Source organism: Eulemur rufifrons, chromosome 19 (genome assembly GCF_041146395.1).
Source record: "Eulemur rufifrons isolate Redbay chromosome 19, OSU_ERuf_1, whole genome shotgun sequence".
Lineage (NCBI taxonomy): Eukaryota > Metazoa > Chordata > Mammalia > Primates > Lemuridae > Eulemur > Eulemur rufifrons.
Genome location: NC_091001.1, coordinates 38,662,754 through 38,690,552, shown reverse-complemented (window position 1 = coordinate 38,690,552; position 27,799 = coordinate 38,662,754). Strand labels below are relative to the sequence as shown.

Genomic DNA, 27,799 nt, shown 5'->3' with positions numbered 1-27,799 from the left:
TGGGGTGAACCTGTGTCCAGATCCTCACTTTGAAGTTCCTTAGTCTCTTTAAGTTAATATGTGAGCTCCTAGAAGATTATATTTTGCAGATATTCATTTATGAAATATTTATTGGACTCCTGCTATGTGCAAGGCAGTGCTCTAGGAGCCTTAAGATCCATAAGTGAACAGAACAGAAAAAGATCTCTGTCCCTAAAGAGTTTATGTTGCAGGGGCTGGAGAGGGGAGGCACTAGACAAGAAACACAGTAAATAAGTAACTTATAGAGCATGTTAGAAGGTGAAAGACGCCTATGCAATAGGAGGAAGTGGGGGATCGGGCATGGCAAGGGTAAGGTAGTGGGGGTGTTCCAATTCTGAATGGAAGGGTCACGGAAGGGAACAGTGAGAAAAATGACGACTGAGCAATGCAGGAGGTGAGGTTAGCTAAACCCAAGAACCTTCTGGGCAAATGGGCTGAAGGACAGTGTGTCCTGAAGGCAGTGTGCTCTTGGCCAGTGTGGTGGGAGTGGAGCGGTTAGGAGAATGAGGCCAGGAGAATCCGGAGCCCTAGGTCATGTAGGGCTGCGCAGGCTGGTGGAAGGAGTTTCACTCTTCTCTAGGTGAAAGGGAAGACATCAGAAGGTTTTGTGCAGGTGCGAGATGTGTTCTGACTTACTCGATAAAAGGATCACGCTGGCCACTGTGTTGAGAATAGACTGTCAAGAGGGAAGGTGGAAGCTGGGAATTCAGTGTGGAGGCCGCGCAGTCATCCGGCAGGACCGGGCCGGTGCCAGTGGAGTTGGTGAAAAGTGGGAAGACCCTAGAATATATTCTGGAGCTGGAACCTACAGGAGTCCCTGATAGGTTAGACATGAGTGTGCAGAACAAGGAGTCACGGATGACCCTGGGGGTTTGGGCCTGAGCAGCTGGAAGGATGGACCTGCCCTCAGTGAGAAGGGGAAGTCCGTGCAAGGAGGAGGTGGGAGGGGGAGACAGGTAGTGCAGTCGCGGGGTGCTGGGGGACGGTGTCTGTTAGACCACCAGTGGAGGTGCAGAACAGGCAGACAGTAGCAGCTGGAGTTCAGGAAAGAGATCAGTTGTCAGCAGACAGCTGGTATTAGAAGCCACCAAAACTGGATGTAATTGTCAAGGCAGTGAAAATATATACCGAGGAGACCAGAAAAGAGGACCAAGGATTGAGCCCTGGGGCAGCCCAACCTTAAGACTTCGGGGAGAAGAGGGAAGCTGCCAAGGACACTGAGAACAAGTGATCAGTGAGGATGGAAGAAAACCAGGAGATGTGTGTTTCTAAAAAATTTTCATATTTATTTAATAATTGGTCACAGAATGCTTTCTAGGTGCCCTACTCAAATCTAAGCATCTTATATGTCAATTCATTTAACTCTCATGACAATTCCATGGCATGTAACTCTTGGAGGAGCCACTGTTTGTTATCCCTATTTGTAGATGAAGAAAATGAGGTGCTGAAACTGATGTTAAGCAGTCGTACCAAGTTGATACAGCTGGTAAAAACCAGTTTGGTCTTAACCCTAAATCAGGTGTCCAGCAGAGAGCCTGGTGTGTAGTGAGTGCTCAGTATTGCAACTCATCATGATTCTCCGCCTTCCTCCTAGTCAGCTCTCCAGGAGATAGTTCATCCTTCATTCATTCACACCTTCCAACACTGGGGACAGGGGCTTGTCTGGAATCCTGGAGAAGGATGCCTTGGAAGACCCTTTCCTAAGATGACCGCTCTGTGTTATTGCCTTTATTATCAACACCTTTCTGAGGCCGATTCTCTGCAGTGATCATGGACATCACAGTCTGTCAGGCAACAGGACAAGGGCCTGGTTATTGATGATACTCAAAGGAAAAATGCAGAATTCCTGCTCTCAAAGATAGAAAGTATTGCCATCATATGTAGGTCAGGTTAGCAAAGGCCTCTCTGTGGAGGTGATGTTTAATCTGAGATGTGAAAGACGTGGAGTCAGCTAGGATCTGAGCATAGACCATTCCAGACAGAAGGAAGAACTGATGCAAAAGTCCTAAGATGGGAAGCTCCCAGAACAGAAATAAGGAGCCGTGTGGGTAAGGAAAGAGAGAAAATAGAAACATAGAGGAAGCCACCCATTGTTGAGCTTTGATGACTTGAAGAGTGTAGTTTTAATTGGGGGGTGATGAGAAGGGTTTTAAGCAGGGGAGTGATGTGTTTTTAAAAGATCTTTCTGGCTGCTGGGTGAGAGAATGGATTATGGGAGACAAAAAGAGAAGGAGCAAGACTGATTTGGGTGTTCACACAGTAGCCCAGGCCAGAAACGATGATGATTTAGCCCTGGGTAGTAGCGGCAGAGATGAGAAGTAGACGCAGTCTTGTGTGTTTTGGAGGATTATTCAACAAGATGAGGTGTGAAGTGTGAGGTGTGAGAAGTGAGCTGAGCAGAGTCAAGCATCACTCAAAGGATAACTTGTAACTCTTGTGTTGTGCAGAAAGTCAGGGAGCTTGCGGGAGGTGGGGCGGAGGGGAAGCTGGAAGTCAGGAAGGTCCCCCTGTTCTCAGTGGCATAGAGGGAAGGAGAGAGATGAAGGTGGGGAAAAGCCCTGATGGAAAAGGAGAAAGACCGAGGCGACAGGCAGAAGAGGTGAGATGTATTGGCTGCATTTGGTACTGTGAACTCATCAAGCTCATCCTCCAGTGGGGAGATATTTGGGGATCAGTAGCTGGAGACTGCAGGTCAGTCTTTCTTCTGGTGAGGTTTAGGGATAGTCCGGCCAAGCTCATTTTGATGTCCATGGGGAAGAGAAATTGCTGCAATTCCACCCTGCTGCTGTCTTCCTTCTCCTGGTCTCTGCCCCACCCTTCCGTGTGTGCAGCTTGGAGACTGATGTGTGCATATTGCCTGGTTCCTTACTTTGCCCACCTCCTCTTCCTTCCATTCTCCTGCCTACCACTGGCTCTTGAGACTGTGAACACACACATGCACATGTGTGTGTGCACATACACATATACATACACACAGGTACATACGCACTCCCTTCAGAAAGGATCTCTTTTCCAGAATACATCAATAATTAAGGAATTCAGTGAAAAATGCCTAGAGGGAAATATTTAATGGATTACAAATATAGTAGGAATACCTAATTCTAAATCCATGCATAAAGTTTTGCCTTTTGAGTAGGAATTATGTATTCTTTTACAGATGACAATTTTTATACTGATGGACCTATTATTAAACTTTAAATATATTTTCCTCCTCTTATTTCAATATTTCTTATATGACAAGCTCTTCCAACCTGATACTATTGAGTTAGCCCTATCTTCAAAAATAGAATTTCATGATGTAATTCAATACCATAATTTATAATGAAAATTTTAACATCACTTGAATCATGTTGCTATTTAGGGAAAGTAGCGTCTTTATGAAGCACATTATATGTTATCAGAAAATATTGTTGTGGAATATTGAGTGAATAAACAATTCTGATTCCTTGGGCGTTTGAGTTTGTTTTCTTTTCAATAAGATTGGTTATGTTATTTATATAAAATATAAGATGTTTTTCATGGTTTAGACTTATATTCAAAATTAGAGAGGGTAGAGTGCAGTAATATACTTTAATAGACTTTAGAGTAAGGCTGTTCTGGGTTGATATTCTGGGCCTGCTTCTTACAGCCTCTGTGGGTCCCAGTGTACTTGGCTATAAAATCTTGCCTATGGTACGTACCTCCCTCCCAGGCAGTACAGGGGAATACGTCTGTAAAGTACAACACCTCAGGCAAGTTTTTATCTTCATTATTTGCTATGTTTTAATACACAGCATTAAGTAAAATGGTGACAAAAGAAAGAAAAATTTAAATTCTTTCAACATGCTTTTCTTTGGAAGGAAAAGCTGTTTGAGTATAATAATTATTATTTAGTTAGTCGCTGTAATCATATGGCAGATCCCCAGAATTCTGTAAATGTATTCATTGGTTACCAAGAAGTCCATCAGGCAGCAAGGTTGACTGGAATTCAAGAGATGGCATTCTCTTTTTGCCTCAGTTGCACATTAACGGTGGAATTTACTGTGAATCACTGTGCGGAACTGTGAGGCATCTGGGACTTTACCCTACTTGCAAGCTGACAAGTTAGCCTGTTACTATTTTATGGATGCTGGCAGAAGACTCCCAGGCCAGAAACAAAGGACATTCTTGCCCATGGTAAAAACAGTGGCCAGAGCTTTATGTTGGTTCATGTCAGTTTTCCACACTGTCTCGTCTTATGGGAGTGACACCAAGGACGCAAGATGAGTGTCTGCACATGTCGTGGACTGCATTGCAGGAGGGGCACACTGAGCTTGGGAATCTATCACTTCATCTCTCAAGATTGCTTGTTGCTTGCAACCCTGAGAAATGGCCCAGGTAATTAAGGCCTTACCTTCTTGGTACCCGCTGTGGGCATGCTCAGGGCTCATGGTGGGGTGACCTTTCCCAATGGTTGAATAAACCTTTGCTAATTTAGCCTCTCAAACTGGAGGGATGATGTCCACTATTTTATAGACATTGTGAGGACCCTCAAATGTCCTTTCTCATTTGTCAAATAAATGGTCATATGTTTTATCTATCTAGCTAGCTTAATAATGACACCATCTTTATATTTAGTTAACATATACCATTACTAAGTGGAATTCCATAGAATTCAGAATAATTTATTCTGGACCTACATTAAAATGAGCAAAATGATTAGGCTTTTTTTAAGATGGAAAAATGCAGGTGGATAGTCTAGGATGTGAGAGAAAGAATAGTAAAAGATAGTTCCAAGGGTTTTTGCTTGAGCAACCAGCTTTCAAGGTGAAAGCAACCAGGTGACCTTTAACTTAGTGGAGAATATGGAGGAAGGATTGAGTGTGAAGAGTGGGAAACTGAGTGTACCGTTTTGAATGTATACATGCTGGACAGATACACTTGTATATTAGACATCCACATAGAGATGTTGAATAGGCAATTGTATATATGAGTCTGGAATTTGGGGAAGAAGTGAGAGTGGGAGATACAAATTTGGGATTCATCAGTATATAGGTGGCTTTTAAAGCATGTATCTGGAAGAAATTATTCAGGGAGTAAGTATAGAAAGAGTATAGGAAAGAAGGCATCTGAGGACTGAACCCTAAAAACATCAATATTTAGAAATCAAGAAAATGTTGAGGAACCAGTGCAGGAGACTGAGAAGGGTGAGTAGTAAAGGAGGAGAAATGTCAGGAGTTGCCCATAAGCCGAAGGAAGAAAGTGTTCAGGGAGGAGAGGGTGCTGGCAGTTGTGACAAATGCGGCTGCAAGGTCAGGGAGGTCTGAATGGAGGACAGACTGCTGGGTGTGGCCACACAGCCATGAGTGGCCGTCCTCACAGGGGCACATGGGGTCAGCAGGGAGGATGGAACTCTGATTGATTGGATTTAAGAGAGAGGAATTGAGAGAGACATTGGAGATGGAAGATACAGGCAGCTCTGTTGAGGTCATGTAGACAAAGCGGGGTAGTGGCCAGAGGAGGACATCTGCCAAAGGACAGCTTTAGTTTCTGTTTTTAAAAGACGGGAGCTGTAGCCGCGTGTTGGAGCACTGAGGTACAGTAGAGCGGGAAACACTGATGACCCAGGACAGAGAAAGCCTGGTTTGGGGGGAGAAACAGACATAGAACGAGTAATCACTGTGCGGTATGGGAAGTGCCGAAAGACAGAGGAGGACCAGGCACACCTACTGGGACACTCTTATGGCTCTCATTGCACTAATCCCGTTGTGAGATAAATACTATTCACACAACTCGGTTTAGGATCTCTGTGATAGAGTGCAGAATGTGAGAGAGGCCTTACATACAGCAGCATAGCAATGATAGTGACATTTTTAAATGAATGCAAACAGTTACCTCAAGTTTTTTCTGGAAATTGCCCGCTAAATCAACAAGGAAATATAAGGAAGTTCCTCTCTTTCCCCTCTTTTTTTGCAAATATTAATTCCAAAAAGCAACACAAGAACTCATTTTGTTGCAAAGGAACAGACCAAAAGCACACTCATTATAACCACACAGTAGTTGGTTATTTCCCCCACTTCACATTAGTGGAAGCAGAGGCATGCAGGGTGGGAGGGAAGCAGAGATGGAACAAGACGGAAAACAAATCTCATCTCCCTGTTCTTCTCCCTGTACCTGCTGCTAAATGATGCCTTTTGTCAGGCCTCACTCTGAGGTGTTGTATTTATTGTGCCAAAGTTGAATGAATGGGTGAAAATTTAACTTGTGCTTTGCAAATATGATTTTTGGTAGTTTGATGGAAAACTAAGGTTGTTTTTTTAATCTCACATGGATAACACTAAGCTATTTTATTTTCTAAGCTTTATCAGCTTGCTCCCTGGTTAACCTAAATTAGAAATTTTCCAGTGTGGTAAAATAAGGTACCTTCTCAAAAGGTTTCTCTCTCTCTCTCTCTCTCTCTCTCTCTCTCAGAGATTCCTAGAATACAGCATCCAGCTTGGGGAGCTTAATGTGGCATATACAAATGCCCTGCACTCTGCCTCCCAAATAGATGATTGGCAAAGGAAAGAAAGGAAGAAGTGGGGGAGAGGAAAAAGGGAGCCTTTATTAAATAATTCCCATTGAGCACGACATGACCACTGCAAATAATTCAAAGAGAAAGGGGGCAACTGTTAAAAGGGACTGTTTAAACAAACACACATTTTTATAAGTTTTATTAATTATAAACATAAGTATGTTGTGCTTTTAGAAACTTGAGTTGATCTGGGTGATAGGCGGCACTTACTTCCTGGAGTGGACGACTTGTGATTTATTTGGGGTAGTGCATTCTCTTCTAGATTATCTGTCAGTTGGAAGGAATCAATGTAGGGATGCGGACAGGCCCTGTCCTGTCTTTATTTTTGTGTCCTATATTTACAAAGACTGGGCACTCACTTTTTATTTACTAAATGAATGCTGATAGGAAAACACGTGAAACAGCAATCGTTAGAACATGGTATTAATATATACTTTTTAAAAATGCATTGATTTTGTTGACTTTTCCTTGAGCTATTATTAAACTAGTGGTTTCAGGGAATCTGGAACTCAGTGAAAATCTCCCATCTCTGAAAACCACATGTTTACACCCATTTTCATTTACATAAGTTAAAAATTACAGAACATGTGTTGATTGGAAAGCTGTTATTACCTTCTATGTTATTTCAAAGTGGTAGACTGAAATACAAATAGAACACAAGATGTGTCTTATACCAAGTTTGGCCAAAATTAGTTCACATTTCAGAAAGTTAAAATGAAAGTTAAGTCCAAAAATGCCCAGAGCTGGTCTAATAGGCATGCCTGTGTGTGTGTGTGTGTGTGTGTGTGTGTGTGTGTCAGTATGCATGATCAAAGAGCATCTTAAAGACTTCAAGACGTGAGGAAAGGTGAGATGAAAGTCAAATGTATGGCAGGGAACATACCTCCAGATATCTACTCCCTTCCCCCCAAAACCCCCACAGCCCTTCCCATTCATGTGTTATTCCTGTCAGGAAGTAGTTGTCATCTACCCCCACCCCAGCAAGAAACTCGGGAATCTTCCTTCACCCCACAGTCTCATCCTTCCTTGGCTGTCCTGTTTTGGTGCCAGTACTACATACTTTTAAACATCTTAGCTGATAGTTTGTATCTGTAAGTTCTCCCTCCCTCACTCTTCTTCTAAAATCTTCTGGTTACATTTACTCTTTTGGGTTAATTTCAAATCAACCTGTCAAGTTCTGTTAAAAAATCTCTAGGGATATTTTACTGGAATTGTATTGTATATAATTGATAATTGGGAGAAAATTGTCATAATATTGTTGTTATCCCATCTAGGAACTGTATGTGTCTTTTTCAAACTCAGATCTTTTTAATGTCCTTTAGTTAAGTTTTATAGTTCTTTTTGTAAATGTTTTATGCATTTATGATATCTATATGGGGGAATGTATAGTATATATAGTAAACTAGTATTTATATATATTATAATAGTGTGTACATATATGCCCTCTCTTTCTTTATATATATATTTTTTCATTGCTATTGTACAGGTCTTTATTCGCTTACATTTTTAAATTACTATATGGGATGCTTTGTGCATGTTGATTATATGTTAGTCACTTTACTAAACTTGTTCTTTTTAAATGAAAAAGGATTATCTTAGAGTTTTCTAGGACAATAAACCCCAGATCATACATAAGCAACAAAAATCTTGTCACTTCACTTTCAGTATTTATATGTCTACTTTTTCTTTGTCTATTCTTATTTAATTGACTGGGACATGCAGAACTGTGCCAAAGAGCATAGACAGCATCTTGTGTTGTTCCTGGCTCTAATGGAAATGCTTTTACTGTTTCATTATTAAGTGAGATGTTCACTGTAGATTTCTGATAGATATATATATGTTATTACTTTAAGAAATGTTTTTCTCTTCCTGGTTTACTGAATAGCTTATAATTCTCTCCATTTCCCAAGTTTACCCGTGAATAGGCCCAAACTGACTGCGAGCCCTTTCTTACTGCTGATGCTTTGCTGTGTTGTGGTCTTTGCTGGAAAAGGCTTCCAGCACTTTGTAAGATAGCGACCCACTGTTTCCTCTGCACCAAGCTTGCCTTGACCTGCCTCCTGAGTCTGTGTCTGTCATTCCTCTTCTGCCTTTGTAACTGTTTTTGGATATATCTGACTTCTTATAAGACTACAAAGTCCTAGAGCTGAGGTCCTTAATTATTCATCTTTGTGTCCCAAATGCCCAAGGCCCTGGCATGTATGTAATATAAGCTCAGTTAAAATACTTTGATAAGTGAACAAATGAAGAAATAATTGAAAAGTTTTCTATGGATAATATAACAAGTAGGTGATGTCTCTGAACTTGATAATGCTTGATTATTTCTCAGAGTTACCTTCTCAATTTCCTTCTTTTTTTCCATTGTTTTGTGTTGGGATATGGTCCTTCAAAAATATTCCAGCTATCGGAAGGAAAGAAAAAATTAACAAAATGTTACATTTACGGTGCTAAATCTTGGGAGCAGAATCTCTTTTGTTGTTGGTTATCAAAGCTTAGGAGAAGAGAAGTTATTCTTGCATTTTTAATTTTATTTTATAAGAAAATTCACTATTTTTTTTTTGTTTAGGGAATAACTATCCGACCATTGGTGGAGTTTCTTGATGTTAAGAGGTCCAATAAGAAACAGCAAGCTGTCAGTGAAGAAATCCATTGTCGGGTAGGTATTAATAGAGTGTGACAATTTAAATGATAAAAGAAAGAATATTTGAATCAGTCAAACAGCTTGACACCAAGTTGTCCATTTCCTGAAGAAAGGGGAATGACAGAGGGGAGAGGGAGGCCTGGGGAAGGTACCTGCTATGGAGTGTAGAACAGATATAGCACATGGTAGTGTCTCCAGGTTAGTTTGCTAAACTTGTCCATGAACACAAGGACAAGAAATCTCCCCTTCTTACTTCTTTCAACCTGAAAATGTTCCTACTGGAAAATTATTACTGTATTTCATATTTTTCAAAATTATGAACAAATTGTTATGATGAGCAGAATAATCTAGGAATGGCCTAAGGCTGCTACGACAAACATGTGATCAATTGGTTTGAATATGAATTGTTGTTTTATTGCTTTCAGTACAACAAACAGAAAACAAAAACTAGCAGGGCCTTTAGAATTTAGGCATGATGGAAGTCAAGTGAAAATTAATGATTTCATATAAAACTAATCAATTAGCCCTTTTCTGTTTCAGTTTTTTGATCATGTGAAGACTGGGATTGAAGATGTTTGTGGACATTGGGGTCACAACTTTTGGAGAGACAAGTAAGAAGGTCTTGGCTCTGGAGCACTCTGGAACCAGGACATACTGACTTGTATTATTTTTCAGAGTTGCAAATCTTTCCTTTGTGGTACCACATAGTATGTCCTTTAAGATAAGGTTCAGCTGTAACAGAAATGTAGAATAATAGTAGATTAAACAAGGGGGAACCTTATTTCTCTCTTTTGTAAATAGCCAGAGGTAGGCAGTTTAGGTTTAGCAGGTGAGCTCTACTCCACAGACACCCGCTCCCCTGCCCCAGTCCCACAACCGTCTGTCTGGTTGATCTGCTGAGAGTGGCCTCCATTTCCAAAGCTGCCTCTGGGACCACAATGGCTGCATCTGCATTAGCCCTCTAGGCTATGTGGGGGAAGAAAGATAATGAAGAGACAAAGGATATGTGCTAGCTGCCTTCTAACCAAAGCTATCAGCAGCTGCCACAAGATTCTTCCACTTCTGCATTGCTAGGACTCAGTTGTGTGGCCATTCCTCACTGCATAGGAGTCTGAGGAATGCAGTCTATTTGGTTAAATATTGGGTGTCCCATTAGTATCCATTTTGGCACAGATGGTGAGGGGCTTTGTCAAATGCAGAGATTCAGAGCACCTGAGGGTGTAAATGGACTATCAGAAATAAGGTATATCTGTGAAGTCTGAAATTATCTAAAAGGTTACATATTAATACATTTACATAAATGCATACATACCCCCCCACACAAGAGTTTACCTTTCTGTAAAAAATTCTATGGTGGATAAATACAGCTCAATACCTGTCATCAATGATCTTGAAGTGGAAAAAGTAGACTAGGCAGGCAGAATTAGATGCATGATTTAGTATAAACTGAGAAACAGTTATGAGATCAAGAAGTTGAGATTCATTATTTTTCAGTGCTTCCTGTTTGCTCATATATGCTGGCATAATATTGGGCTGCATAGGAAGTTTAAGCCATAGACTCAGGCCTCTGAAATTCTGCAACATAATAGAGACAACAAAACAGTCATACAGCAAACAGACTGTGTGTGTGAGAGTGTGAGGTGTCATTAAGTAATACTAGCATACAATGAGTTACACAGACTCTAATGCTTGGAACAACCTTCACAATGTAGAAACGGCCCCTGGGACTTAGTCTTACTTCACAACTAAAGCAAAAAATATTTTATTTGTATATAGAGAATGCCCAGTTAGCAACACGGGAGCACAAGGTAATAAAATCAAGGAAGGCCAGGAATGGTGGCTCACGCCTGTAATCCTGGCACTTTGGGAGGTCAAAGTGGGAGGATCACTTGAGGCCAGGAGTTTGAGACCAGCCTGAGTGACATGGTGAGACTCCATCTCTTCAAAAAATTAAAAAACTAGCTAAGTGTGGTGGTGCACGCCTATAGTCCTAGCTACTTGGGAGGCTGAGCCAGGAGGATCACTTGAGCCCAGGAGTTTGAGGTTATAGTGAGCTATGTATGATAGCACCACTGCACTCCAGCTGGGTGACGGAGCAAGGCCTTGTCTCTAAAAAAATAATAAATAAATAAAGCAAGCAAACTAAAATCCCCATTATAAAAAATATATTTTTTTAAATGGCCATTGATCTTGGGAAGGATTCAGTTTTTTGGAGGCAGGTGGTAGACCAGAACCCTACAGAGAGTCTCCTGTGACTCTCTGCCCTGGGACCTTCCTACCACAGATTGGTCCCTGTCTGTGCCGAGTCGGTGAGACAGAGCCCTGTGCCTCTCCTCTCCACTGTTTCCCAGCAATGCCTGTTTTCCACCTACCTTCTCTTTTCCAACTCAGCCACTTTTCTTCCCTTCTCTAGCATCCCCTCAGCACTTCCCTGGAGTGACACGTGAGAGGCGTAACCCAGAACAGCTTATTCCCTTTCAAAAGCGAGGATTAGGCTCCAGATTTCTACCACTCCTCTGCCTCCCAAATGGGGGGAGTTGATATGAGTCGGCATGTCATCAGGTCACCTGGCCACTGTCAGAAAAGGGAAAAGGAGGACACTGTGGTCACGTGGGTTTGGTGTGGAACTCAAGCGAAGGAATGTCAGAGAAGGTCTGGCTACATCCTGTCTTTCAGGCAGAGACACTATCTCTCAGGTCTGTGATCTGCTCCTGGCAAATGTCTAAAGGCGGCCGGGACAACTGGGCTGTAAGTGCTAATGACAGCAGAGGCAACTTCGGTTCATGTCTGACAATCTTCACTGCAGGGGATGTGCTTTATTTGATCATTTCATAAGCGTTTCTATATTTCCATGCAAAAATTTTTCCAGGTAAATTTCAAATAGTGTCCTGGATTGTCACAGGCGCTGTGTATTTCAGGTAGAGCAGGGAAGTGGGTGTGGGGGGACTTCGTGCTGACACAGGCCACTTTTAAAATCAGTTCTGCTCAAATCACATCTAATCGTTGATGTTACTAAAAATGGCATTAAGAAAGAAGTGATTGTGTTAGACATATTGGGTGTCTTTCCCTTTCCTCTGAAATCCTCATGCTGTGGATTTCCAGTGGTCCTGTCAGAGAATTCTTGAGGCATTTGATCCTCTGAGAATGAAGTGAAAGGATAATACAATAGGGGCATTTCCCAGACTTTGCAAAAGAAATCCAATAATGGTGAAAAAGGACACCTGTGTGTAGCTTGGCAGAGAAATGAAAGGTGTGGAAATAGAACTAAGAAAGAACATAGCACATTCCCTATGCAAAATAGAGCATGTCATTGTCCTATTGTTCTTGGTGTTTGTTCTTCCCTTTGCTTATCTCTAGTAAAATGATAAAACAATAATAATAATGAAATAAATTTAAAAAAAAAAAGATGTTTTGTTGCTGTCAGGAGTTCTAGCTCAATAAGCCCAACATGAAATTCAAAATAAAAGTAGAAAAAAGTAGACTCAGTCTTCAGTGCAGTGGCCAGTCAATAGCAAAGCATATCAGAGTGGCTCTTCCTTAACTATTCAGAGCCCTCCAGTATGTAGAACAAAGGACTTGCATGAAGAATGTGAGTTAGCATTGATTCCTTTCAAGGCACAGGTGTGCCTATAAACCTCTTTGGGCTTATGGTGATCCCTGTAGTACACTTATTTCTTTCTCAACAAATGTTTATTGCATGTTGTTTCACTTATATATTGGCATAGTAATGTTGTATAACAAACCACCCACAACTCAGCTGCTCAGACCAACAGTCACTTGTTATGAAAGTGCCTGAGTCAAGAGGCTGAGAGCCAGCTGGTCTGGACTGGGCTTGGCTGACCTGGGCTGGCCTTGCTCATGATTCAGTGGGTTAGTTGGCTATCAGCTGACTCCAGCTGGCCTTACCTGGTGTGACTGGGGTGAGTTGACTCCACTTCATGTGACATTCACCTTGGTCCTGGGACTAAGGAGCTACTCTGTGAATATCTTTCTCATGGTGATAGTGGAGTCGCAAGATGTAAGCCAAGGTTAAGCCTCCACTTCCATCACTGTGTCTTCTAATAGCCCATTGACCAAAGCAAGTAACGTTATTGAGCCCAGTGGCAGGGAGTAGGGCAGGGCAGGTCACCCAGGCCATGGTGGAAGGACATTGTCAAGAAACATGACAGAGCATGTGGATACAGGGAGGAATTGGGACCAAAAGATCACTCCCCATTCTGCCACACATGCTTACAATGTACCAGGCATTGTTCTAGGAACTGGTGATATACAGAAAAAAATCTTTGCCCATAAAAATCTTACATTCCAGTGCTAGGAGACAGAAAATAAGATAAATGAACAAGTTATATGACATGCTAGAAAGTGATAACTGCTATGGAGAAAAATACATCTTGGAAAGGAGACAGAGACTGCTCAGGGAGGAGGGTGGTGTGCAGTTCTGACAGGATGGATAGGAAAGGCCATTTGAGAAAAATGACCGTCAAGGAAAGACTGAGAGGGAGAGCATATGACTCTTCCTTTCAAAGGCTGTCAAGGAAAGACTTAAAGGCAGGTATCTGAGGGAAGAACGTTCCCAGTAGAAGGAAGAGTAAGTATAAAGGCCCAGAGGTAGCAGCACAGCTGGCAAGTCTGTAAGACAGGAGGTGAGGCTGCACCGCAGGAAGAGGGGCATGGTGCTCAGAGGCGCAGACCCAGATTGTGTAGGGCACCGCGGGCCACTGTGCTTCCACTCGGGAGAGATGCAGAACAGTCATATTGTTAGGCTTACATTTTACTGGGAGCACTGAGGCTTCTGTGTTGAGAACAGGCTGTAGGAACACAAGGGTGGTAGCAGGGACACCAATTAGGTGCCCGGTACAAGAATCCAGTGAGAGAGCTTGACGTCCGGGACCAGGGCGATGGCATTAGAGGGGGTGAGAGATGGTTGGATTTTGTATATATTTTGATGGTGGAAGCAACAGAAATTGCTGATGGGGCATGTACGGAGTAATAGTCTGTAGGGCTACCATAGCAAAGTACCCCAGACTGAATGGCTCAAACAATAGAAATAAATTGTCTCACAGTTCTAGGGCTTAGAAGACAGAGAGCAAGATATGTCAGTAGTATTGCATCCTTCTGAGGGCCGTGAGGGAAGAATTTGTTCTGAGCCTCTCTCCTTGGCCAGTAGGTGGCTGTCTTCTCCCTGCCTCTTCACATCATCTTCCCTCTCTCTGTGCGTGTCTGAGTTCAGATTTCCTCTCCTTATGAGGACAATAGTCATTGTGGATTAGGGCCCACCCTCATGACCTCATCTTAATCACCTCTGTAAAGACCATATCTCCAAATATGGTCACATTCTGAGATATTAGGGACTAGGATGTTAACATGAATTTTTGGAGGGACATAATTCAGCCCCTAACATGGAACATGAGAGAAGTAGAAGAATCAGGGTTTGTGACCTGGTGTAGTCATCATTAGCTGAGATGGGGAAGACGCTGGGAGAAGGCCAGTTCAGTTTGAACAAGTCAAGTATTAGATATCTAACTGGAGATGTTGAGAAGGCAGCCAGATGCTCATGGCTGGGGTTTGGGAGAGAGGTTGGAGCGGGAGACACAAATTTGGGAGTTATTGGCAAGGAGGTGCTATTGAAACCATGGGACTGGGCAAGAGTGTGGGGTAGGAAAGACCAAGGACTGAGCCCCAGAGGACTCCTACATTAAGAGGTCAGAAAGAAGGGAAAGAACCAACAAGGCAGGCTGAGAGAGAAGCAGGAAGAACCTTAGGGGAGTGTGGTGTCCTGGAAGCCAAATGAAGACAATGTTTTAAGCAGGTGAGGGCAGGACTGGTGAAGACTAATAATTGGCCATGGGATTTATATTGTGGGGTTCACTGACGACCTCGATGAGAGTAGCTTTAATGGAGTGTTGGAGCCACTGTGAATGTTCCAGAGAGAATCAGAAGAGAGGAACTGGAGACAGCAGGTAGTGACAACATTTCTAAGTAATTTTGCTGAAAGGGAAACTAGAGAAATGGTAAAGGAAGAAATATATGTATTTTAATCTATAATTAGTGAATACTAGATATATATGTGTCATATTCATATACAAAAATGTACCAGAATGTGTTATGTGTATGTATATATACTTATACATAGTATGTGTAGTTCATATACACAGGTGTATACATATAAAATATATATATAATCAGACTAGCTAAGTGCTTCTACTAAGTTTTTTTCCTGGGAGTAGTGGAGATGATTTTATTGGTAAAAAGAAAAAAAACACTTTTTTTATTCAGTGTAGTATTAATTTATTGAAAGTTTGGCATTTTTTTTTTTTTTACAGGTTTAAGAAGTTTGATGATAAATACCTTCGGAAGCTTTTAATTCGGGAAAACCAACCCAAGTCAAGCATTGTGTCATTATATAAAAAGCTTGAAATAAAACATGCCATTGAGATGGCAGAGACTGGGATGATAAGTACTGTTCCTTCTTTTGCATCTCTAAAGTAAGTACAGTTTTAGAAATAAAAGTTAGTATTACTAAATATGCATTAATAGGTGCCTATTAGTAGCATTTGTATTTAATATTTTACAAGTACTAAACAAGAAAAACATAAAATATATTAAGGATAGAAAAGGAACAGATAAAGCCATCAATATTCACAAACAACCTGATTGTTTCATAGAAAATCCAAAAACATCTACAGGTAAATAGACTTAAGTAAATTTATCCAGGTTTCAGAAAACATGGTAAAAAAAAGGAAAGAAAAAAACTCATTAGTATTTTTATAAGTATCAATAAATAGAAGATGCTATTTTAGAAAATTGCTTAATTTAGGGCCGGGCGCGGTGGCTCACGCCTGTAATCCTAGCACTCTGGGAGGCCGAGGAGGGTGGATCGCTCAGGGTCAGGAGTTCGAGAACAGCCTGAGCAAGAGGGAGACCCCGTCTCTACTAAAAATAGAAAGAAATTATCTGGCCAACTAAAATACATATATATATATATAGAAAAAATTAGCCAGGCATGGTGGCACATGCCTGTAGTCCCAGCTACTCGGGAGGCTAAGGCAGGAGGATTGCTTGAGCCCAGGAGTTTGAGGTTGCTGTGAGCTAGGCTGACGCCCCAGCACTCTAGCCTGGGCAACAGAGTGAGACTCTGTCTCAAAAAAAAAAAAAAAAAAGAAAGAAAGAAAATTGCTTAATTTAGAATAGCACCATGAAATACCATACACATCAACATCAAACAACATATCTAACATTAATATCAAATTTAGAGAATACATACAAAATATCTACACAGAAAGCTACACATTCAATGCAAAACAGATATATTATAGGCAATATTAATAGAGGAAGAGAAAGATTCAATATTGTAAAATTTTCAATTCTCTGCAAGTTGATCTATGGATTCAAAGCAATGCTATTCAAAATCCTGGGGGGTGTTTGTGTGTGGTGGGTCTGTTTGTGTGTGTGTGTGGTGTGTCTGTTTGTGTGTGTGTTTAAACAAAGTGGTCCTAAAGTTTCTATGGAAATGTAAGTAGCCAAAATTAACCAAGATAATTTTGAAGAAGAACAAACTTAGAAGATTTATACTATTAAATAGCATGACTTATTATAAAGCTCCATGATTAATATGATATTGAAACAAGGAGAGGTAGACCAGTGGAATGAAACAGAGAAGTCAGAACAGACCCACCCACATGTGGACAGCTTATTAATGACAGAGTTTACCATATGAGAAGTGGAGAAAAGATGGCCTTTTTGAAAAAAATAGTTGTGGTCAATTTGGTATCTAGATGGAGATAAAGTGAAACTTACCACTGCTTCAAATTATATCAAGTCAAGGTGTATTGCATTTAATAGATCTAAAGGTGATAAGTGAAACAATAAGGCTTTTGAAGATTATAAGAGAATGTCTTCTTAATGTTGTGATAGGGAAAGATTTTTTTTTTTTTTTTTTTGAGACAGAGTCTCTCTCTGTTGCCCAGGCTAGAGTGAGTGCCATGGCGTCAGCCTAGCTCACAGCAACCTCAAACTCCTGAGCTCAAGCGATCCTCCTGTCTCAGCCTCCCGAGTAGCTGGGACTACAGACATGCGCCACCATGCCCGGCTAATTTTTTCTATATATATTTTTAGCTGTCCATATGATTTCTTTCTATTTTTAGTAGAGGTGGGGTCTCGCTCTTGCTCAGGCTGGTCTCGAACTCCTGAGCTCAAACGATCCGCCCACCTCGGCCTCCCAGAGTGCTAGGATTACAGGCGTGAGCCACCGCGCCCGGCCGGGAAAGATTTTTAAACAAACCCAAAAACACTTAATGAAGGAAAAGATGATACATTGAACTATATTAAAATCATGAGATTTCATTTATCCCAGTACCCTATTAAAGGAGTGAAAAGCCAAACCACAGACTGGGAGAAGACACTTCCCTCACATAAAACTGACAAAGTGCTAAAAAAAAAAAAAAAAAAATATATAATCTTATGAAAAAGGACAAGGGACTTGTTCAGGTACTTTATAAAGTAGAATATCCAAATGGCTAATCATATGTGTTCTAAAAAACATATACGGGAATATTCATAGAAGCACTGTTTGCAACATCCAGAAGTTGGGATGAAGCCACATATTCATTGACAATAAAATGGATAAATTGTAGTATATTTATACAATGGAATATTATGCAGCAGTGGAAATGAATGAACTATAGCTACATGTAGTAACAGATGAATCTTCAACATAATGCTAAGCAAAAAATGCTAAATGCAAAAGACTACATATTGTATTATCACATTTATATAAAGTTCAAATTCAGGCACAGCTAATCTATGATATTAGAAGTCAAGATAGTCATTGCCTTTGGCAAAGAGGAAGAGAAGTAGTGTTTGGTTGGAGAGGACATAAACCGATTTCTGGGGTCCTAGTTAATGTTCTGTGTCTTGACTTGAGCAGTTGTTGCATAAGTGTGTTCACTTTTGTGAACACATAAGATTCATACACTTTTCTTTCTTTATATTATATTTCAATAAAAATGATTTGAGTATACACAGGGAGGTAGTTGTGCCCTTGTCATTTAAGATGAGCAAACACATGTTGGTAGGAACTTGGTGGGGACATCGTACAAGAAAATCAGGTATCAAAATGATTGTCACTTAATGACCTTTCTTGTTCTTTCCAACTGTAAAATTCTGTGAATTAACTTTGTGATCAAAAAACCTGACTAGAGGCCGGGCGCGGTGGCTCACGCCTGTAATCCTAGCTCTCTGGGAGGCCGAGGTGGGCGGATCGTTTGAGCTCAGGAGTTCGAGACCAGCCTGAGCAAGAGTGAGACCCCATCTCTACTAAAAATAGAAAGAAATTATATGGACAGCTAAAAATATATATAGAAAAAATTAGCCGGGCATGGTGGTGCATGCCTGTAGTCCCAGCTACTCGGGAGGCTGAGACAGGAGGATCGCTTGAGCCCAGGAGTTTGAGGTTGCTGTGAGCTAGGCTGACGCCACGGCACTCACTCTAGCCTGGGCAACAGAGTGAGACTCTGTCTCAAAAAAAAAAAAAAAAAACCTGACTAGAAAACTGGACAGCTGTCTAAACAATGAAACCTCTTCCTAAGAAGATGCTTCTTAAAAAAATTATCTGAGCAACGGAGATAGAGGCAAAAAGAAATCATCTAAATCTAGAAAAGTCTGTCTTGCTGAAGCCTTAGATCTCTGTGTTCATTCTTTTGTGTGTATCCATTATCCATTGGTCACTAGGTTTTTGTACCCCAGTAATTACTACTATGATTGGTTTACAATAATGGCAAGTTTGCATTTAAAAAATATCAAAGAACTGTGCTCTTTAATTTCTGTGTCCTTGGTGCTTCTGTGAGACTTGCATTTGTGCATATTAACCTTCCCAGCTTTAATTTGTTTTCTTAATTTTATTTCCTTATCTATTTATTTTGTTGTCCTATATATTTTTGTAAGCCCCCTCAAAGCCTTTTTGGAAGGAGTTAGAGTAAAAATGTATAAATATAGTCAATTCTTGTTATTTGAAGTAGTTATATTCTATAAAGTCGCCTCCAACACTGGTTTACAAATATTGAACCATTGTTCCTAGGGACATACAGAGTTGGGTTCCAGAAAGCCTCTGGTCACAAAATTTTCATCAGTTGATCAATATGTAACTTTGTTTTATGTATGTTTATGTTTAAAGACACTTTATTTAATATATATTATTGATTCATTGACATTGAACTCATGGCCAACAGCACTATGGCTCATGTGTGAAGCAAGCTTGTCTAATGCATTTCCTCCATAGGGTACATTGCAGCCTTCTTGCGCTTAGGCACACCAGACAGCACTTCAGCACTAAGCTTGGAAGCCATTTCAATAGAGAGCATAAAATGTGAAAAATGTGTCACTAAATAGACTGTGAAAGGGACATTATTTACAGTATGACAGTGGAAATAAGAAAGTAGGGTGTCACCTTGTTCAACATCTTCTGGGATCATGTGTTGAGTGACTCAAATATTTTGCCACTCACAGCACGTCTGTGAATGACTACAAAAGTGCCAAAAGTATTGATTTTTGGTTTGCAAGTCAATTTTAGCAAGTAGGTGAATTCACAAATATGGAATCCACAAATTATAAGGATTGACTAAATACACATACATATTATAAATGATGTGTTTGCAAATATTTATAATGAGGTACTTAAAATACAAAGACGTGATAGTTAAATATAGCTAATTGAGTTTCTGTTGAAGAAAACCATTCTATGTTATTTCATTTATGGAGTGTTACAAATAATAAAGTGATAGCATTATAAGCCATTGTAGTTTTCTTCCTTAAAAAAATGATGGCATGAATAGACTTTGAAAATTTGTGCATTAAACTTGTTATGATTTTGACATTAAGAGTTTTAGAATTATTTAAAATTATTGAATAAGTTCTAAATGCTATTTTTTAATCTAAGATTCTTCTTAAATAATGGCATTATATCTCTAAAGAAGAAAATCAATGATTCTAATATTTGTCAAAAGGTAAAGCATTCTTTTTCTAAACTTTCACAGTGATTGTCGTGAAGAAAAAATAAGGAAGCTCACACCTGGAGAAATGGATGAAATTCGAGAAATACTAACAAGAAATCTCTACCAGATCCGTCAGCGAGTGAGAATAATTTATTTAGCAAAATATTCACTTACCTTTGGCTAAAAATATGCCTTCTGGTTTTGTGCTGTAATTACCTGCCCCGCCATTGTGCCGTCCTCAGTGGCTGCGCACCGGGCATCTCCTCTCTTCCTCAGCCCTCTCCAGGGTTCCACTGTCCTCCCGGACACCATGACAGAAGCCTCGGGGACCCCTGGGAGCTCTGCTCCTATGAGCTTGGAGATAAAGAAGTATACACATTGACCAATTGTGAAGAAATGAACCGACTGCTATTTTTTTTTTTTTTTTAAAGAAAATAGCTTTAGAGCTTAGACTTTTTAAGTGGATCTGATCCTCCTTGTTGTTTGTAAAGTGCTATAGTTTCTTCTTTTAATGTATCTTCTGAGGCATTGCTTTCACTGTATTTCCATTGTTAATGCCCCACTCTAATAACTTGCTAATAATGTAGCTTATGAGTAGAGAGTGTGTTCACTTTGCCAAGCCCTATTTCAGTGCATTGCTTATATTAACTCATTTAATCCTCCCACAGTGGGAGGTGCTGCTCTTGTCTCCATTTCACAGACGAAGAGATTGGGGTGCAGGGAGGTGAAGCATGCCAGGGGCCGTGGCTTGTCAGGGGTCCTCCTCCCTCATGTGGGGGCCATTTCTTCAACTTCCTACTTGGTATCCCACAGGGCACCCCCATCCCATCCGCATTACTCTTAGCTCACCCTTTTCCCTAAAGCACCTTTTAATAACAGCATCGTCTGTTTTAAAATGAAACAAAACAGGAGCTGTGGCTTCCAGGCTAAACTGTTTTTTGAGAATTTGGGGTCTCTATTTCCAAGTTCTGTTACAGCCCAGCCAGGTCCCCTGCCCGCCACCCAGCAAAGGCTAATACATAGACAGCAGGGGATGCAGCAGAGAAAGAGTTTTATTTTGCAAGGTGCCAGGCAAGGAGATGGGAGTAATTTTTAAAATTCTTCTCCTTGAAAAATTGGGGGGTAAGTTTTTTAAAGGTGATTTGGCAAACAAAGGTCTAGGGAATTGGGTCTGCTGATTGGCAGGGTATGAACTCATAGGGTCGGGGCACAGAAATTATCTTCTTAGTTGGGAGATTTCCTGGGTAGGGGGTCTCAGGGATGCTGGATCCATTCCCACATCTATCCATGGGTCCAGTTGGCATCAGTAGGTATCGCCGGAATGCAGAGTCTGAAAAATACCTCAAAGAGCAGGCTTAGGATTTACAGTACCTATGTTACCTATGGAAGTAGTGGGGGAGTCACAGATCTCACGCCTGTCAGGGAGGATTGTGCCATTAAGCAGTAACCAGTTACAGCAGCAAGGAAGTTAGGGAACAAAAATGGCTGGTTAGCTTATGGCTGTAGCTACACTTTTATAAACATCAGATTTTGATTACTATTTATACCTATGGCTCTATATTATTTTAGTATGGACAGTTTTAGTTATACTTTTTTGAACCATATTTCCACATCTCCCTCACCCACCCACCCCACACACTCAGGGAGTGAGATTTCTGTCTTCGTTCCTTGGCCTGTGTGGCTTTCTGTCTCTTCCCGGAGCACCTCAAGGCTTCCTGCAGGTGGGCCATAGCCTCCAATTGTTCAGGTTCCTCCAACAACCACCACACTATTCTCAGTCCTGCCCTTAAGTGGAATAGCACTTATACTGCACCACGTGATTTAGCACTTCATTTCATGATATTGTCTTATTTCGTCAGCCTTAGATGCCCAATTAAATAGTAAACTCCTCAAGGCAGGATTTGAGCCTTGCTGTAGGTTGCTTTTGCATCTCTCTACAGAGCCTAATATAGTTCTAGACATAGGATATTCCCAAGAGGTATGTGTTTATTCTATCAGAAAATGAGCTTTATTAATTATGATTTACTTTAGGAAACACATTTCTATATAGCTTGTACAACTAAAAATGGATGCCATATGCAGCCCTAGTTTAAAAATTTTACTTCTTCAAATACTGGGACATGATCATTGCCACTGGTGGGGAGATGGCGCCAGCTTTCTCAGTGTGACAACTCAGTTGAAAAAAGGTGAAGTTCTGAAGCTAATCAAAAGGACATGGCACCACCAAGTGGCTCAAAGTGATTTGTTTCTATATCAGTAATTTCTATTCAATAGGGAATGTATAAAGATAACTTATATTTTTTTTCCAGCTATTAATAATGACTAAATTCATATAAGGTACTTCAAGGTAGACAAAGACGCTTGATGAATTCAGTTGTTTTTCTCATTTATGAAGCTCACACTTTTCAGTGAAAAAAAAAAACATATGCACTGACTTTTATGAAATTCTTTCAAAATCTGAAGAGTGTTATACCTTTAATTTTTTGCTCTGCACAGAAGTTATAAGAGCCTAGCTGAAGTGCAACTCCAAAGAAACGTGGTAAAGTTTTGGAATTTCTGGGGAAGTGATCAGGTTTTTTTTGTAAAATGTCACTTTCGTGTTTTCATTTCAGACTTTGTCCTACAACAGACACAATTTGACGGCCGACACGAGTGAGAGACAAGCCAAGGAGATTCTGATCCGCCGGCGGCACAGTTTGCGAGAGAGCATCAGGAAAGACAGCAGCCTGAATCGGGAGCGCAGGGTACAGGAGTTTGTGCCTGGGCTGTACGGTTGCCAGGGGCGGAGCAACGGCTGTCCGGTTGATCAGCTGATGGGCTGGATGGAATAGCTGCTGAGGGCTGAGTCACAGGCATTCCGGGATGGAGTTCATTATACAGTCTGTTCACACGTTTCTGGAACACCTATTGTGTTCCAGGCACTGTTCTAGGACTTGGAATACATCGGTGAACAGAACTGACAGAGATTCCTATGCTTGTAGGATTCATATTCGAGGGGAGGAGAAGGCTACCAGCAGCAGACAGAATAAGTAAATTGTCTGTTATGTCAGGAGGCTGTAAGTGCTATGGAGAAAATTATAACAGAGCTCAAGAAGAAGGTTTGGGAGTATAGGGAAGAGACGGTCAGGTTACAATTTTCAACAGAAAGTCTAGGCCAGGCTTCATTTGGAAAGCAATACTCCAAAGAGAGGTTGCAGCCAGTGCCAAGGCAAGCTGCGTGCTCTCTGAGGACCTGAAAGAAGGCCAGAGTGGCTGGGGAAAGTGAGCGTGAGTGCAGTTTGGTCAACATTTCGGTGGGTCCAGAGCATTGTCACTAGATGAGGAAAGCCATCTTAAAATATTACTATTTATTGATTCCACATAGCAGGCATTGAATCTTATTTTTAATAATATTCTTCATTGGATAGTCAGAGATCAAAATGGTTCTGTGTGAAATGGTTCTGTGTGAACTAGGAAATTATCTTTTTATGTGTAAAATGTAGTAGTATCAATTAAAAGTTAATTTAAAACCCTAGAGACTGTGGCATTTGCTATGTCAGTAAATTAGCTATAATAATACTTTTTGTTCTATCATTTTCCAGATTTATTAAAGTAAATAAAAATATGCTACATTTTTTTACATATCTTCTTCTCCATACATAGAAGTTCTGAGTCTTTCTACTTTTCTAAATGGACATTTCAGTAGATGTTCTTTAAGAAGGACCAGTGGTTGTCATATCTTGTTTCTAATGGTCCCATTTATTTCTATTTTTCTTAGTACAGATCTTCACTATATTATGGAAGGGATTTAGTTATTTCAAATATAATAGTTACAGCCGCTCACAGAGTAATTTTGAAATCATGAACTAAAAATTCTGATTTTTGACACCAAGTTTTGCTATAAGATTTTCAACCTCTAATATATAAGAACTGCCATTTATATAGTCTATATAAGGTTTTCTATTTCTTTTGCAGGCTTCCACTTCAACCTCCCGATATTTATCCTTACCTAAAAATACAAAGCTTCCAGAAAAGCTACAAAAGAAAAAGAATATTTCAAATGCAGGTAATGAATATACCTGGAGCAGAAAACCTTTATTTACTAATGCTTATAAAATAGAGAAATTTCTCTATTATTTTTCTTCATTAAAATAAAGTTCAATAGTTTGCAAATCTCAAATAATAACCTTTCATTAACATTGCAATCTTTTTGAGTGGCACTCTGGGCAGCTGATAAATAATCTAATCAGTTATTTTCCATAATGATTCTATTTGATATAGCCACAGTAAATATTCTCACCGTGGGGTTAGTGTGCAGTTAAATAGAAAGTTGTAAGTTTGCAAATTTGTAAGTAATACAATTTTTACAATAATTTTAATATATTTTCATAAAAGCAGTGATACTTCTGGCTGTAATTATAAAGCTTTGTCATAAGGTCTAACATCTCTTTGTGTGATGGGAATCTTTATGGACACACCCAAGCCATTTTCTGTGAACTCTGGAAGAACTGTTAGGATTTCATGTTTTTAAAATGTGGATGTACCAATAATTACCTTCCCTTCACTTTTTTTTTTTTTCTTATTTACTTAATTAACTGAGAAGCGGGAAGTCTAGTGGTGGCTGGTGGTGATAAAGAGTGAGGTGGGAACAGGGCAGGGAAGACAAGCAGCACCGGGGCTTCAGAACACTGGCCCCTGGTACCACCGCACGTCCAGAATTCAGTGAACATGTTCTCACTTCCCAAGAATCTCAACTCCTGGGCAAGTATGCGGTCAGCTTCCCTACCCATAGAACTCCAGCCCCTGAATCAGGTTCTAATCCTTCCTCCTCCCTTTGTTTGCAAAGTGTTTTGGCCCTTTTGTGAAAATACAAAAAAAAAAAAAAAAAAAGTCAGCAAAGCTGTGTGTGAGATTCCATGTCAAGGCGAGAATCTTGACCATAGCAGGTAATTACCAGACTGCTTACTATGTGCCACACGCTGAGCTGAGCCCACTTGGGATCATTCTTGTGGGGCAGGTGAGCATGGCCACTGCTGCCAGAAGGTCTCAGTTGAAACTCCAGCTCCACCACTTACTTATATCTCTTGAACCTACTTACCCTATCTGTAAAATGGGAAGATTAAATGGGCTAATGCATTTGAAAGTGCTTAAGACAGTGCCTGGCACACAGTAAGCTCTTCAAAGTTAGCATGAATATACTCACTTGTGGGCATGGATGCTCTCAGAGGTTATGCAAGATGCCCACAGTCGCTCAGCTGGCGTGAGAGTGAGCCCTCTGACCTCCCGTCTCCCCAGAGCCCCAGGACAGACGTGCAGTTGCTTCACCCACTAAGATATTGAAGTCCCTTGGAATGCCTTTTCTCTAAAGTGCTTGTCCACCTTCTCTCTTTTGCTCTGTGGCAGATGGCAATAGCAGTGACTCAGACACAGATGGGACCACCGTGCTCAATTTGCAGCCCCGAGCCAGGCGCTTTTTGCCAGAACAGTTCTCTAAGAAAGCGCCCCCGTCTTATAAAATGGAATGGAAGAACGAAGTAGATGTTGATTCCAGCCGAGGGCGGCCCAGTACCCCCCCAGCACCCCGCAGCAAAGATGGGGGCACCCAGACGCCAGGCTTATTACGGCAGCCCCTTCTCTCCAAAGACCAGTTTGGCCCTGGGAGGGAAGACAGTTTGCCTGAAGACGTCCCACCCAAGCCACCACCGAGGCTGGTCCGGAGGGCATCGGAACCTGGAAACCGCAAAGCCCGATTCGGGCACGAGAAGCCTTGAAGGACACGGCCAAAGCAGACCTGAGTGACTGGCCCAGCACGGCTGTGGTTTGTTACCCCGGAACCTGGCACAACCATGGAATCCACTTAAAACTGTGCATCTAAATACTTTCCTTGGGTGGTAGAGTCATGCCACTGATGGATGGGATGAATGCTTATCTCAAGAAAAGGAAAATCAAAGAAAAAATGCCCCACGAAATGCCTTTTGTGACTTGTGGCTGGCGGTCGTATTCTTTGCGGGCCTGAAGGAAAAATAGCGTGCCTTTATTGAACTTGAACGACAGAGCTTGAAATTTTTAATGCACCCTTGTTGGTGAAAATTTTAATATATTACATATATGTCTCAAATTTTATTTATGGAAAAAATATACATATATCTGTAATCAGTTTTTAAGTGAATGGCACTAAAAGTACGGAGGATGTCTGTGCAGGGGTAGAGAACGGTTCCTGGAAGACAGGTCCCACGCTCAGGGCAGGGGCCGTGTCCTGTGCTGAGCTGATGGACCAGTTGGTGAAGAGCATGGCCCTATGCAGAGACGTCTCCTGCCTGGAACTGGGAGAGCAATCAGTGCGCCCCAGCACACGCAGTGGTCTGGCTCCCAGAGCCCAGACGGGAGGTCCCAGGACGCTTATGAAATAATCAGAATCAGCTGGTTTTTAATTTATTCCTCTGTTGTGTGTTTGGGGGTGACCTGTAAGTTCCATCTCCCCTTCTTGTTTAAGTGGTGCAAAGGGGAATGCTGCCCGGGAAGAAACCAGCTGATACTGTTTGACAGACTTGGTGGCAGCTCTTGATGAAGTTCCACCTGTGAGGGCCCAGGTGGCCAGTGGGGAGTTGGGGCAGCGCCTGCTTACAGCTTGTGGGTGGGCTTTCTGTTGTGCAATACTCGGAGGAGGGTGCAGGTGATTCCTTTCATGTCCATCTATGACCACCTGCTTCAGTAGAATTTTTATGTAAAACATTCTTTGAACTTGAGCCTCCAGGTAAGAGGCTCAGAGCAGACAAAGATGAAAATTTCTATAAACGGTATTCCAATGTTTAACAAATTGATGAGATTTCAGGTTTTGAATTTTATTCAGGAAGCACTTTGGAGATGGTGGGAGCCCTATTTTCTTTGCACTAGTCTGTAATTTGTTACCTCTCCCCCTTCAGTTATGTAGTAACTCGAATTTTTCATATAAAATTGGATTCTACTCATTGGAGTACTTTTTAAGAGTACAGCAGAAAGAAAAGAAGTAGAACATAATCATTAAAGATTAGTATTTGAATCTCTGTCTCTTAAACTATAGATTTTATTGGCCTGTCTTTGTAGATATTAAATGAAGCCACTCATGTAGTCCCTTGGTTTCACATTGGAGATACAGCAAAGGATACAAGTGCCCAGTGTTATTGATAGAACATGAATAAATTAGGCAAAAAGACACAATCCTCAGCTGTGGTTCTCCGCCCCCACCGACATAGAGTAGTAACTCTTCTACCCCTTTTTCTCATGTTCTAAAATTTTAGAATACTGCTAGATTGTTGGGCATGAGACAGAGCAAAAAACAGACCTGTACAAGGCCCATGTTCGTAAGAGCACAGTTTCTTAATCAGTGGAAAGGAGGGTAGGATGCAATTTGGAAGCTACAAGCTTAGGGCTCTGTGCCAAAATCTCAATTTTGAATTGAATGAAAATATTTATATAAATGAAAATATTTATATGAAAATATATTTCTTCTGAAGACAAATTAAAACTGTCATAGAATTGTATTATAAAAATATGATTCATTAAGAGATGATGTATATTTTTGAGAATGTCAAGAGTCAATTTTTAGAATACTTATGGTTTGTGAAATCTGAAGAGGTGGAAATTGAAAATGACCTTAAA

The 27,799-nt window shown here is 40.8% G+C and overlaps 1 protein-coding gene across 1 annotated transcript in view; it reads left to right on the top strand.

The window, feature by feature from the left end:
- The window catches only part of SLC9A2 (solute carrier family 9 member A2), a 90,618-nt gene extending 64,686 nt beyond the window's left edge, over positions 1-25,932 (top strand). The window contains exons 6-12 of the mRNA XM_069494658.1: positions 9,120-9,209; positions 9,735-9,805; positions 15,518-15,679; positions 20,225-20,321; positions 22,795-22,926; positions 24,137-24,227; positions 25,565-25,932. Coding sequence (XP_069350759.1) covers positions 9,120-9,209; positions 9,735-9,805; positions 15,518-15,679; positions 20,225-20,321; positions 22,795-22,926; positions 24,137-24,227; positions 25,565-25,932 — 1,011 coding nt within the window. The remainder of the gene's footprint in view (positions 1-9,119; positions 9,210-9,734; positions 9,806-15,517; positions 15,680-20,224; positions 20,322-22,794; positions 22,927-24,136; positions 24,228-25,564) is intronic.
- Positions 25,933-27,799: the final 1,867 nt, after the last annotated feature.